Source organism: Beta vulgaris, chromosome 4 (genome assembly GCF_026745355.1).
Source record: "Beta vulgaris subsp. vulgaris cultivar EL10 chromosome 4, EL10.2, whole genome shotgun sequence".
NCBI classification, from domain to species: Eukaryota; Viridiplantae; Streptophyta; class Magnoliopsida; order Caryophyllales; family Amaranthaceae; genus Beta; species Beta vulgaris.
Window position 1 is genome coordinate 49,428,439 of NC_079205.1, and position 15,213 is coordinate 49,443,651.

At 31.0% G+C, this 15,213-nt stretch overlaps 1 protein-coding gene across 1 annotated transcript in view; it reads left to right on the plus strand.

The window, feature by feature from the left end:
* The first annotated feature begins 7,424 nt into the window (after positions 1-7,424).
* LOC104890995 (purple acid phosphatase 3) overlaps positions 7,425-15,213 on the plus strand; it is a 9,030-nt gene continuing 1,241 nt past the window's right edge. Inside the window, exons 1-6 of the mRNA XM_048643249.2 lie at positions 7,425-7,740; positions 10,896-11,052; positions 12,794-12,901; positions 12,998-13,122; positions 14,019-14,147; positions 14,225-14,292. Of these exons, the coding sequence (XP_048499206.1) occupies positions 7,558-7,740; positions 10,896-11,052; positions 12,794-12,901; positions 12,998-13,122; positions 14,019-14,147; positions 14,225-14,292 (770 nt within the window). The 5' untranslated portion in view covers positions 7,425-7,557. The remainder of the gene's footprint in view (positions 7,741-10,895; positions 11,053-12,793; positions 12,902-12,997; positions 13,123-14,018; positions 14,148-14,224; positions 14,293-15,213) is intronic.

Sequence of the window (15,213 nt, forward strand, 5' to 3'; positions counted from 1 at the left end):
TGTGTGGGCTGGGCTCGCAAAAAGCCCGGTCCAGCCCAGCTCGAACCGTGAAATTGGTGGGTGGTCGTGGGGCCAGATTTCTTGAGCCCAGCCCACTAAAGCCCGCTACTAAAACCGCTCAACCCGGACCACGAAACCGGTCCAGCCCAACCCACGAACCGGACCAGCCCAGTCCAAGTTATTATTGAACTAAATTGTGTATATTTTAATCAAATTGTATATATTTTAGTCAAATTGCATATATTATAATTCAATCAAATTTTTAAAAATAATGAAATTATTCATCTATTTTAATAATTGTATATATTTTTGTTCATTTTAAAGATTTTATATAACAATAATGAATCATTTCAATGATTAAATAATTTTGAAAACATAATCTCATGCCGGCCTGCCAGCCCGGTCCAGCCCACTAGACCCACGAACTGCCAGAACCGCTTCCCGAACCGTGAAAACCGGTAACAGACCGGTGTGGGCCAAGATTTTTAAGCCCACGGACCAGCCCACCCAACCCATGAATTTCACGGTCCGGTCGTGGGCCATGAAATCTCAGCCCAGCCTTCTACGACCCACGGCCCGGCCCGCCCAACCCGCACCAGTGGCCATCACTAGATACACTCATTTTTAAAGACAAATTATCTAATTCATCTATAAAAGAAGCCAAATTCATTAAAATAAGAAAGAGATTTCGGATTCTCGAATCATATGTGATAAAAAGAAAATGATATGCATTAGATCCAAATATCGGGTTATTCGGATATTCCATCAGAAATATCCAAAAAAAATTGAAATTCTGATTGAATATCAGGAATTTCACATTGGATCCTTCAGGTTTGATCTTTTTGCATACCCGTGCTCCTATCGCGTCTGTTTTTAATTAAATAACATTTGATAACCACGCACTTTATAATTTATTACTATAAGTTACAAATTCTGACAAGTATTCATATCTTTCTGGCATATGGGGTAATGTTTATACGTAAAAAAAAAAAGAAATGTTTGTACTCCATCCGTTTCCTAAAGATCTTCCCTCTTTTCGTTTAAGTGTGTTTCCAATATATCTTCACTCCTTTACTTTATTCCCTATCTGGAATTTTTTTCCCCCTTTTTACCCTCTCATGTCCCTATCATATGGTCCACCATTACATTATTAATCCAATTTTACTTTTTTCTCTCACCTACTTTAACCCCCTTTTTATTTGTTTATTTATCTTAATCCCTTTCTCTCTCCTACTTTACCCACCCCACACCCCACAAATGAATCCTCCTTGGTATCTGTAGGAACAGTAACAAGGAAGATCTTTAGGAAACGGATGGAGTATCTCACAACCTTGAGGTTGTGGGATCAAATCTCACTAGAGCCACTTTGGGGGTCGGGATTTCCCCTACTCCCACGGGGCCTTGCCTGCAAACTGGGGCCGGAGTGACCTGTGCGAGGTTTCGATCCGATTAGGACATCTTCTTCTTACTTTTAAAAAAAATATCTAACTGTTATATTCCTATCAATTTTTTTTTTGTGGGAAGCGAGAAATATGTGTTTGTTCTTATGCCTTGAGGGAGAAAAGAAAAACACAAGAATTTTCGTGTTCTATTAATGCCAAAAATGATGTTTTTTCTCCTAACCTTACGAAAATAAATTTTCGTTAGATTTTCCTCTAATGACTAAGGGTCTCCTACTATCTTTTCTCATTATTTTTAAATCTATACAAATATATTAAAAGGCGTGCGTGACAATGTATACACGCCACGTGACACCTCCACGCAATGTAGACACGCCATGTGGCGCCTTTATTATTCCACTAGAATTGTCCAATGTATACACAAGTGACAAGTCATGTTAATTAACAAAAATAAAATTAGCTTGCAACAAGATTTGAACATGTGACCTCTTGCAATTACATATGACACAATTATCATCTCAACCAACTTTTAATCCTATTTTAAGTGTCCACATTATTATATTTGTACTTTGTACATGTTGAGTTTTCCTTAATATATTTTGATGGAAATGGAAAAAAATGCATATCAACTTTGTAAAAAAGTACCAACCCGGAGCAACGCCCTGACCCAAATACTAGTTAAAATGAAAAGGAAAGAGTTTTAAAGCAAGAAAACTCGTAACGTGGACATCAACGTAACCGGAATTTGGGGCTTGCATCGGACATTAGTTGCGTATACTAGCTTCATCATCTATGCATTTTTCATGCATATACTAAACTAATAATCTCTTTTGAAGTCGTTGCCAGAAAAAAACAATTCTCTTAGTAGTCATCAATTCTAATTTTTCCGGAAGTGGATCAAAGCTGAAAAGGCACTACTCCAACTCGTTAAACATTCGCAGCCAAAAAAGTTAATTACTCATAAACATGAAAATTCATGAATCATGATTCATGACGATTATTTGCACCAATTTTTTTCAATGATGATTATTGCTGCGTAAAGTATAACTTTTTATCTTCCTTCGTATACATAATTAATGAGTTCCTTCAAATAAAATAATCGGTTTTTTCACCAAATAACCCTCACAAAAAAATTATTCACCAAATACCCCAATTTTTTTCCGTATTCATCATAAATCCCTAACTTTTCAAAAAATATGTAACAAAAATGTCCTTAGTGAGTAACGGTTAATCTTGGCTTAGTATTAAATAAAACGTTCAAAGTATTTTACAACGGTTGATAGGATTGTCAAATACGTGATTTGACAAATGAAACCCTATCTAGTGAACAAGAGTTATAATATACCTTGGTCCCTAATCGAATCATTAAATTTAAACGTAAATGATTCAGTTTCATGGACTAGATTGCAAGTTGATTGATAGCGCAGTTTCATGGGCTATGGGGACATAGAAATGTCTAGTCATTTGCATAGACATGTATAGTTTATACTTGTCGAGCAGACCTAGTGGGAGTTCTCTAAAAGGTTTATGAGAATCTCATTAATATATTTAGTGGATTCCTTTGACATGAGTTTGACACTATTCTTACTTAAGGATTAGTATGTTTTTAACACTGCAAAATGTTGCGCCATAAAAGGAGGCTATAAAGGCACTGATCTGAACTGCTATGAATTGAGTGGGAGTATTGGTTATACAAGATGGGATAAAGTCCTCCTAAGCGTTAGGATTGGTGTTTTGGCCTCTTGAAGAGTGAGAACTGAAAACGCATGGCTGTGCTCAAATGGATTAAGAAGTTAATCATTTGTTTCGACAGTTCGAACTCGGATTTCAAGAAACAACTTGAATATTGGTATGGTTTACATACGATGTTACCATGTCATCAAGTTAGACATTAAGCGACTTAAGGAGTTTGAAGGTTACACACTTGTTCTTAGACAATTAGGAGATTGAAGGATTTTGTCCTCGGTCAAGTGTAACAAACTAAATATATATATGGACATGTTTATAGAGATAATATATTCAATAATATTAGGTGACCGTAACGTTTTGCTAGAAGCTAATTAAATTATGGTTTGTTGGATTAATGAGATTGGTCCGACTACTAATATTGATTGGGTCCTATGAGGTCACACATTGTAGCAAAGGTTAGATATTTACTCAAATCCATTTTGGAATGGTCATGTGGATGGTAAGAGAAGAGTTGTAACTCTTGTTGTTAAATGATTTATAATGGGTGACTTTATATGCCTAATCAAGCCTCTTAATGTATGACATTATGTGGCAAATTAAGCCTTATGAAACCACTATTGTAACAACTCTATATATTAATATAGAGGTTACAAATGAGATACATCATCATCTTTTTGCTAAAAATTCTGATTTTTGGTAAAGCTTAGACTCCTCCTCTTCCTCCCTTTTTGGCATAACACCATACAAAGTAAGGAGTGAAAAGGTTCCTCTTTCCATACTAGCATACGTGGTGATCTAACCATTGGTCGTGGACCAACACTAGAAGAACAATGTTTGACGTTCTCATAAGATCTCACTTGGAAGTTAGTACCTTTGTGGATTCACGCATCAAAGGTATATAATGTTCGTTATATATTATTTGATTCATGGTAGTTTATGCAATTTGTTCTTGGGTTAGATGTTTGAGTATATGATACTCTTTTTCCGCAAGCATTTAAAGTCCTACAGTATTTCACTAGTATTTAAATCTAGTTGGGTAAGGGGCCATGGCCCGGGTAGGCCCCCCCTTGGATCCGCCCATGGCTCCTATGTAGTACTCCCTTCAGTCCCTAAACATCCTCCATCTTTTACTTTCCACACATGCTAATGTAAAACTTTGGGCATTAATATCTCTAATTATGTATTTGTAAAAATTATAAAAAAATAGATATTTATAAAATATATATTGAGACGAATCTAACAAGATCCCACGTGACTATATTTTTTCTTACGTATAAGTCACAAACAAATGTCAAACTGAAACTTGTGAATAGTGAAAAAAAAGTCAAAGAAGGAGGATATTTCGAAATCAAAGTAGTATTTGATAAGTTATTATTGGTTTTGGTGATTAATTTATATTATGAAAATTGGCTAAAAAAACATACGAACTTACACTAATATATGCAAAATAATACGAATAATTTTTCTCTTGCCATGAACAATACAAACTCTAATACTTATTGTGCAATATATAAAGAGTATCACAAACGGCATACTATTCCAAGTTAATTTATCTACTTAAATTTACTTTTTTAAAATAAATGATTTATCGTATTTTTATATAGTTTTTAGGTGTATTTAGGTTGCATCTTAGGAGCATTTAGGTGCATTGTAATTCATAATTGCAAACTATTACTTAATTTGCGAGATATTACTTCTTTTGTGTGTGTTTTGGTATTCTTTGATGAATTTCAGGTATTGAGAATATAATTGGAGTATTGTTGGACAATCTTGAGTATTTAGGAGCAATTGGAAGCTAGCTACATTGATAAGAATCGTTACACATATATTTGAGTGCAATTTGGAGCTAAGTTGGAGTTGTAATTCATTGAAAGAATTGTGAAAATTGAGTCATGTTCACTCTTTTATCCATAATTTTTTTACTCGCCAGTGATAATTGAACGATTCCAACATCATTGGAAAGTAGGGTTGAAGACTTGAAGAGTTTTCCAACGATATGTTTTATTTCTAATTACACACATAGAGTTTTCCTAGTTAGAGGAGGATTGATTATTCAATTATTCATTATTCAAATAGGACTTCTTTTATTTCTCTCTAGCAATGTAAACAAGGTGAAGAATTGGTATTGCTCTTATCTTTGGAGAATTATTCAAGACTTCATCTTTCCGTCATCAATTCAAGTATTCTCTTTTATTTTATAATCTTGATATTAGTTATGTTGCTCTTTATATTTTATTTAGTTCATTTAATTAATATGTGTGAGTAATTTTCCAATCTAGGGTTAAGTAAACCTTAGCCATGATTAATGTTTGATTTATTTTTTTAAATCTCCGATTTAGTTGCTTAATTATTCTTGCTTAATTGATTGTGTAATTTCCAATACTAGTTTAGGGATAATTAGTATTGTTATTATTCCACTGTCTTAATCACAACGGGAGTTGGGTTTTGACGGATTTGAGTATTTCGATTAAGGACATGAAGTTCTCCACGTGAGTAGGTAGAATCGATTTTTTCAAAAAATCAATATGAGATTGTAGATTAGTTAGTTAGTGCATTTGTATTTCAAATGAGACATTACGAATTTGAGTCTTAACACACATATTTTCATAGAAAGTATTTCCATTTTGAAATATTCGCTTGGATATAAATGAAATTTTCTTTCAGTTTGAGAAAGTAAAAAATAAATCCCCCCATCGCAAATAGATATCTCGTTTCTTTTATTACAAATCTCAAAAATATTTTACTGGACTATATTACAACTTTTTCCCCGTGTATACTCCAATTTACAATCTAGGTTGTTGAAAAAAATTGCTTCTTTTCATTTTAGAGTGATTAGAAAATATATGTAAAATATTTTTCTCATAAACTTAGGATATACTATATTTATATAGATGTTATCTTTCTTTGAAAGGATATGGATATTATATTATTGTAATATTAAGTTTGGACTATATTATAAATTTTTCCCCGATATTTAGGGCCTGTTCTCCCGAGCTTATTTTCAGTTTATCTCCAATCAATTCAGTTCAGTTCAGCTCCAATCAATTCAGTTCAGCTCAGTTCAGTTCAGCTCCATTCTTTTATAACCATTTTGTTAAATATTATTATTGTGCTGGTATAATTTATTTTACTAATTACTCTTATTATTATTATTATTATTATTATTATTATTATTATTATTATTATTATTATTATTATTATTATTATTATAGTATTAGTATTAGTATTATTATTATTATTGTTGTTGTTGTTTCTATATATTATTTTGTTTATTATAGCTTTACTCATTATTATTACTATTATTATTAGGAGGAACATGGTTTAGGTCAAAGCACAAATAAACCCACGTTTTTTAGCCCATAAACCAATCAAATCGCGTTAAAACGATTTATGATGTAATTTTCGCGGTCCAACCCAATCATTATTTTTATTCCTAAATATTATTATATTATTAAATCTAATTATTAAGATAGTAATATTAATTTACTTCTTAGATATTATTGTTATTATATATCATCATCAAGTATTAATATATTAATACAAATAATATAAAATAATTATTATTAATTATCATTATCATAATAATAATAATTATTATTAAATTATGATTATTAATATTATTTATTTATAACTATCATTTAAAAATATCCAAAATACTATTATTATTGTTCATTATTATTACTTATCATTATAATTAATATATAATATTTATATTATTATTGTTTAAATATTATTTATATATTTATTACATATAATTAAATTCAATTAAATTCAATTCAATTCAGTTCAGTTCATTTCAGCTCCAATCATTTCAGTTCAATTCAGCTGTTGTATACCGAAGAGAACATAACCTTACAATTTACGTCGATAAAAGATTGATTCTTTGCATTTTAATGAGAGTGGTAGAGAATAAAATGTATATATTTTTCTCATATGTTTAGGATATATATATTTATATGAATAAAATTTAATTTGTTGTATTAGATTTATTTATGAGGGGAATATTTTACATATATTCCCTATTAGTTTTAAAGCTCATGCATTGTATAGATTATTATTTATTTTATTTTTACAAATATTTCATTAACATTGTTGATTTTCTATTCATGTGAAAAAGTAATATGACTCCTACCATCTCTACTTTTATTTTCCTTACCCCACATGTAAAAAGATTAAACTTTCTTATAGGAAGTAATTTATTACAACTCTTATGAATAAGAAAGAAAGTTGGCCAAAGAAAAAGAGCCAAAAAGTATTATTGGTCCAAATATCTCTTAAACCATAAAAAAATTTCAAAAAAAAGCGTGAGTACCACACTATAAAAGGGAATAAATCACCCCATTATCTCTTCAACAACAAGCTTGATCAAGGAATTAAGATCTAAATTATCCTGTCTTCTTCTCTCTTTATATCTTTCTCTCTCTTAATATCTTAGAGAGAAAGGAAGAGAATACTGTTGTATCCATGTATGGCTACCATACTTAACAAAGTCATGAACTTGATGTTCATATTCTTGTTATACGGACAATTTATCAATGCTAAGCTCCCAAGACTCGAACACGCAACCAAAGAAGATGGGTCTCTCAGTTTCTTGGTCATTGGAGATTGGGGAAGAAAAGGTGCCTTTAATCAATCTCTCGTTGCTACTCAGGTATTATTACATTCTACTCTTTTTTTTTATATAATTATGCGTTATTTCTTTAAACCCTATATGATTGTACTAAGTAAAAGTTAAAACCTTTTAGTTTTGGTGCCAAAAAGATTAATATGTGATCCTTAGCACATGTTTTCACATGGTGTTTTTTTGTTATACTAGTATATGTTTTGTGATACAAACAAATCATATTTGATCTTACCTATGTATTCCTTTCGTTTTGTTTTTTTTATTAATATGATAACAAAAAAAAAAAAACCATAATAAGGACGTACTAACAAATATTAGTTTCAAATTAGTTTTCCAAATATGGAGATTAATTATTTTAACTTTTTAGGAAAAAAAAAGTAGGTTTTTGCTAGATGTTGCATTGTAGATCTGCTAAAAACAGTGAATTACAAAAATAACCATATGATATGAAGTAGTATCTGACTATCTGATATGACTTGTGAGTTAGGAGGACAGAGAAAGGTGTTGAGGAAAAATTTGGAGGAAAATATAATAGAATTTGTAAGGGAGATCCCTTGATGCTTTCTTTTGCGTATGCGTATGGTGCAAATCCAATGTAAGAAAGTCGAATCCTTTTGCGCATATTCGTTTAATAGACCATAAGATGACTTCTTTAATGAGATTACGTTTTCCTTTCTAAGTAGTCGATAAATATCTAGACTATGTGCTGATGTCGGATGTGCACCAAATAAATCGATAACTAGTTATTAGGGAATTTTTTCCTTGAATAATACAAAAGTGGGTTTTAATTCTCAAAATATGTCAAAAAAAAAAAATTTCTGCGTATCGTCCACGTAGGACGGCAAGCAAGAAAATGTTTTTTTTTTGTTTTTGCCCACGAAAACCGCTACTCACAGTAGCGGTTTATACACATAAACCGCTATCTCAAGCAGCGGTTTATAAATAGCGGTTTACCTAGGCAAAATGTTGCAAGCACATATCAAACTCTGAAGTTGGGGATTTCAGTAAACCCGCTACTTCAAAATTTTTTTTTTTTTTTTTTTTTTTGTAAACCACTACTTCAAGTAGCGGTTTTACTTAAGTTGGAAAAACAAATTCTCGCGTGCCGTCCTACGTGGACGGTACGCAGAGAATTTTTTTTTTTCGGGCATATTTTGGGAATTAAAACCAAATTTTGCATTATTCAAGGAAAAAAATCAGTTATTAGGTTCGGGCTATGTCCCGAGTAAGGATAAAAAAATCATTTATTAATGTAATACTTTATAATAATAATAATACTAAATACAACTTAGTCTAGTGGTTAAGACTTGAGTATATGTATTTGAGGTCTCAGGATCAAACCCTATATTACACAAATTCTACATTTTTTTTTATTGTACATGGATTCCATGAACTAAAACTCCTTAGGAAAAGCGCCACGTGGCACATTTTCTTGTTTATTAGTCCGGGCTTTATTATGAAAATCTTAATTTATTAATATTTTACTTTAATTTTAAAATGGTAACATTTAAATATTATTTAATTTACTGATTAAGACTTTAGTATATAAACTTGAAATTATGGAATCAAATTGTATATTTCACAGTCTATGTTGAGTATAAAATCTATGAAGTATAACACTATAAGCTAAAGAAGAGTATTACGTGACACCGTTCCTTATTTAGGGATACTTCTCTCTTATATTTTTTCTATGGTTTGTTAAAGTTATACTTCAAGTTATAACCATAGCGGCTTTATAGGTATTTACTTTTATGGTTCATATTCTAGATTAGGCTCATCACTGTAGTAAACTAGTAATTGGATATGTGATTAATTTATTTGACATTAAACATTCAGATACTTATTTTTAAGAGTCTTGTTAGGCTCAATGTTCTAATTTAGTACATGGGCTGGAAGTGCGGAACTTGAATTGAAACTCTAGCATCCTCAAGCCCAAACTCGAGCCCAGTGATACAGAATCAAACTAAATTGAGCCATATTAATGTTTGGGCATTCGACATCACTCCTTTATTCCTTTCACCCTACCAAACACCTAAATTTGCCATAACTTTAGCCCACCAAGAGATAACAACATCATCCTTTATTGCTTACAGGCTTACAGCTTACCTAAGGGCCTTGATAAAGTTCGTTCATTCTATATTCAAGTGTAATTTTACACTTTTTTATATTTTGCTCCATCATATAATCTATTATATACTACCTCTGTTTCAAATTAATTGTTACATTTACACTTTTCACGCATGCCAATGCAAAATTTTGAGGATATATATCTTTAGTTTTGTATTTGTAAAAATTATAAAAAGTACATATTAATAAAATACATACTAATACGAATCTAACAAGATCCTATATGACTATGTTTTTATTCACACATAAATCACAAACGAGGGTCAAAGTGCAATTTGTGAATAGTGTAAAATGTCAAAGTGTAACAATTAATTTGAAACGGAGGTAGTACTACCTTTGTATTTTTTTAGTTGCAACGATTTGACATAAAGTAGAGAGGGAAAATGTCTAATCATTACAACTAAAAAAAATAGAGTTAGTATATAGGAGTTTATGGGTAGAGAATATGAGATCGTGTAAAATTATGTTGAATAGAGAATGAAAGATGTTGTCACCACCTAACTCCACAATGTCTATACAGTTTAGGTAGCTACTCCATTTCTATTTGTCTTTAGCTACTTGATGATTAAACAAATCTAGTGAAGAGTACCATAGACATTTACATATTGAGTATAATGAAAGTAATATGATTGGAGCCCAATAATGAATTAAATTGTTACTCCCTCCGTTTCCTAAAGATCTTTCTACTTACTGTTCTTACAGATACCAAGGAAAATCAAGTTGTGTGGGGCATGGTGTGAGTAAAGTAGGAGAGAGAAACGGGTTAAGATAAATAAACAAATAAAAAGGGGTTAAAGTAGGAGAGAGAAAGAGAGTAAAATTGAATTAATGATGTAATGGTGGACCATAAGATAGTGATATGAGAGGGTAAATAAGGAAATTTGTTTTGCCAAATAAGGAATAAAGCAAAAGAGGGAAGATCTTTTGGAAACACCCTTAAACGGAAAGAGGGAAGATCTTTAGGAAACGGAGGGAGTACTACATACTGTTCTAATTATTATTAATCCATCATGGAATACATATCAATTAAAGGAAAATGTTAAATTTGTTGACAGATGGGATTAGTAGGTGAGAAACTGGATGTGGATTTCATCATATCAACAGGAGATAATTTCTATGATAATGGACTCACCGGAGTTCATGATCCTGCATTTAGAGAGTCATTTACTGACATCTACACTGCCCCTAGCTTGCAGAGGCGTTGGTACAATGGTACTTTTATTTTCCCTTTCTTTCATTTTCTCATATCTTAGTATAAGTCTACAACTGATTTCAAAAATTAAAGTTATACTTTCGAGACGATGTATTTTATCTAGCTATAAAATTCCAGTTAGTTAAACATGAAATACAAAACATACAGCTCTCTGTCTGGGGTTAATAATATTACTATTAAGGGTGATAATCTCTCGGTTATTCAAGCTATCAAAAGAGTTTGGAAAATTCCCTGGTCTATTAATGCTCTTATTAATGATGCAACTGATGATTTGAGAAAATTTGATAATTATAATATTCAGCATGTTTTTAGAGAATCTAATTTTGTTGTCGGTTGGATGACACATCATGGCAATTCCACTACTAATCTCTATTATTGGTTTGAATCTCCTGATATTGTTTTTTCCAAGATCATCAGTAAGCATAGGCGGATACACAGGGGGTACAGTGGGTACAACTGTACCCCCATTAATTAGAAAAGCTGATATATATAATTTACACATGCAGATTTTTATCAAAACTAGTGTTTGTTTCAGTGGTAAAGGAGAGGAAATTGATAAAAGAGTGTGAGGTTGCATGTTCGATTCCTTACTCTTTCTTTTTTCTCAGAGGCCGTCTTAAATAAAAGGATAACTTATGTAGAAGTTAAATATGCAATTCTTATTATACATACACCAATATGAATTATAGAAAGTTGCTAACTTATGTTAAAATTGTTGGATTATTTTGTATTTTTTTTTATCTCACTTCTATGTACTTATTAAGTCATCATTTTATCTTATAGTAACCATTTTTCACCTTATTTCATTAACATGATTATCAGGGCCGGTTCTGAGGGTAGGCAAGGAGTGCCACCGCCAAGGGCCCACGACCGTGTGGGGCCCAAAAAAAGAAATTAACTATGACCAGTTAAATAAAAATTGATATACTTTTTGAATATTTAGTGAAATTTGTGCTATTTTTGTGCAATTTTTAAATAATATTATGTGCTTATTTTTTATTGGTATCATTAACAAAATATAGATTAGTTTTGGGTACGAAGGTTTTAATTATATGACCTATAAAATATTAGGATCGATTCATATAGGGGCCTTTATTTTTAGGTCCGTCTAAGGCCCAAAAATTATCAGGAACGGCCCTGATGATTATGTGACTTATATCAACAACAAATTTTAAAAAAATTCTTCTACAATAATTTATCTTTCAAAATTTTCTCGGAATTCAAATTCATTACCTTTATCCACATCTTGTATCGGAGCATTTATATCATATGATATTTTTTTCTTATATATTAATGGTATTTTTAGGTTAAAGTTGGGCAAAATTTGACTCCAAAAAAAAAAATATAGCCAAAGATTAGGGACGGAAAAATGATATATTTTATGAATCTAATTGCTCATTGTTCCGTACCCCCATTTCTGAATTTCTAGATCCGCCATTGTCAGTAAGGATGCTTTAGGATGGCCTATTAATTGGGTTCCCCCCTAGTTTCTTTTTTTCTGGCTAAAAAAAATGAAATACAAAATATACGGGCCTTACATATGAGACGATGGACAATAGATGAAGGATTATTTTCGGTGTATTAGAGTGATATTGTTATTCAAATTATCTAAAATGTAAAGAAAGTAATAAAATTGATAATTAATATTTATGAAGCTAAACAACTGTTTTAACAAATATTGGATAATTAACTTAATTAATGAATTATCATATGCTAACTTTTTTTGTAATGGTTTTGTAGTGCTTGGTAATCATGACTACAGAGGAGATGTTCTTGCACAATTGAGCCATGTGCTTAGAAAAAGAGACAGAAGATGGTTTGCCTTAAGATCTTACGTTGTAAATGCAGGTTAGTAAAATCCATCTTTTTCTTTTTACTTAATTCTCTTTGGAAATTATGTTATTGATATCAAAAAAAAAAAAAATTACCTTGTTGTTTGAGCAGATATTGTGGACTTCTTTTTCGTGGATACAACTCCCTTTCAAGATAAATACTTTGTCGAAAAAGACCATACTTATGACTGGAGAGGTGTACTTCCTCGAAAAAGTTATCTTTCTAATCTTCTCAAGGTAAATTTCGAGACCCATCCAAAGTCTCATTACAACAATACACCCCAACCACCTAATTTCCCCTTAATTCCAAGTAAATGTTTGAGGTATAAATTGAACCGTAGACTTTACTCAAAAAGATGGAAAAACTCACAGTCTGAGCTAATCCCAATTCCTAAAAAATATTACGTGTTACAAACGCTAGTATCTTAATAATTATTAGTAAGTCTCTTATGTTTACGTATCAAAATCAAATTAATTAATTCTTATACTCAAAATGTACTACCCCTGCCTTTGAATAACTACTGATAATAGAAAAAAACTCAATCTACCCAATAGATAAAACTCTCACTAGTCACTACTCACTACTAATAGATATTTGTAACATTTAGTGAAATCAACGTTAACAATAGATTATAGGAAAAATTGTTTTAAATAACTCAATCTTTGCGCGATCTTCTCATTTTAAGTATGCTTTTTGTTTAAACCTAATTGAGTTAATAAGCTTGTATGTTTTTTTTTCTTCTATTGAATTTTAACCTGTTTGTGACCTGTTTAGTAGGTTACTTATGATACATGTTACAATTTCCTTCTAAAACGGCTGAGGGAAGCAAGGGTGGGGGTGGGATATTGTAACACATATCATAAATAACCTACTAAACAATTCACAAACATGTTAAAACTCAATAGAAGAAAACAGACATACAAACCTAACTCAATCAGAGATAATCAAAAGGTAGACTTAAAATGAGGAGACTACACAAATATTAACTTATTTAAAACAATTTTTCCTAAATTATATCTTTTCAAGTGTATTTTTAGTGGATTGATAATTCACTAAGTAAATATGTTTTCTACTCAAAGTCTGTTAAAACTCTAGATCTTGAGTTTATTGTATATGGTTGATTATATAATAGGATGTGGATGAAGTGTTGAAGAAGTCTACTGCCAAGTGGAAGTTTGTGATTGGTCATCATCCAATACTGAGTGCTGGACATCATGGTAACACAGAAGAGCTTGTGGCTCAGCTTCTCCCAATACTTGAGGTAACTAATCTATATTAGCAGAAACCCTTCCCTTTTAATTAAACTAATACTAATAATTTAATTTAAAAAAATTTCAGGAAAATAATGTTGATCTATACATAAATGGGCATGATCACTGCTTGGAACACATTAGTAGCCCTGACAGGTAAGAATGGCAATATATAAAACATACTGTATGTTTTTTTAATGAATGAGTAGGGCCTTTAATTCATGTGGACATATACCTACTTCTACAAAGTTGCAATTGACGATAATTGGGATTTTATGAAAACTTAAAACTTTATTAGAAGAAAATGGGCCCTAATATGGACTTTATGTCCATGATTTGATTTTCTTTTTGTTTTCAACCTAAGGGACAAAGAAAAAGAAAAGGGAGGTAGATAAGTGTTTGGCAAAAAAAAATTGTCCTTTGCTTTTTGTTGGGTTTAATTTTGTAATCACTAAGGATAAATTGGGTTAATTCTATATTTGTAGGCATATTAGGATTTTCTTTTCTGATCTCGAAAATAATTAATTAGGACTTACTTTGTTATATTTGTCAAATGAGTTCATAATTATATTTGTATAAATATATATTGATTTAAGTTTTCTCTTCAATTCCATGTGATTTAGACTAATATCTAGATAACGGTATGTTCAAAATCGTTTTTATTTGAACTTTCTTGAAAGTACATGATCAGTTTAGATAATAGATTTTTCAAATTTTAAAGTTATTATTCATTTTATATCACACGACTTGAAAATTATTGATGATATACCATTGTTCAAATCAAGCCCAATCCAAATTCCAAAGATTGATCTTGTTTAGTCAAGTTTAAGCCCTATGAAACTCGACCTTTCTTTTCTATATCGATCAAATTGCTTTACTACTATTATAATAGATGTCTTACATACCTTAGGCCTTTAGCTAAAGAAAAAATTAATTTAATGACACCAACTATGCTTTAAATTCAGGGAGCAACACAAAATAAAGTGTATACCTTTCACCATATAAAATATAACTAGTTATTAGGCCCGGGCTATGCCCCGGGTAAGAAAACATTTCATTTATTAATATAATACTTTA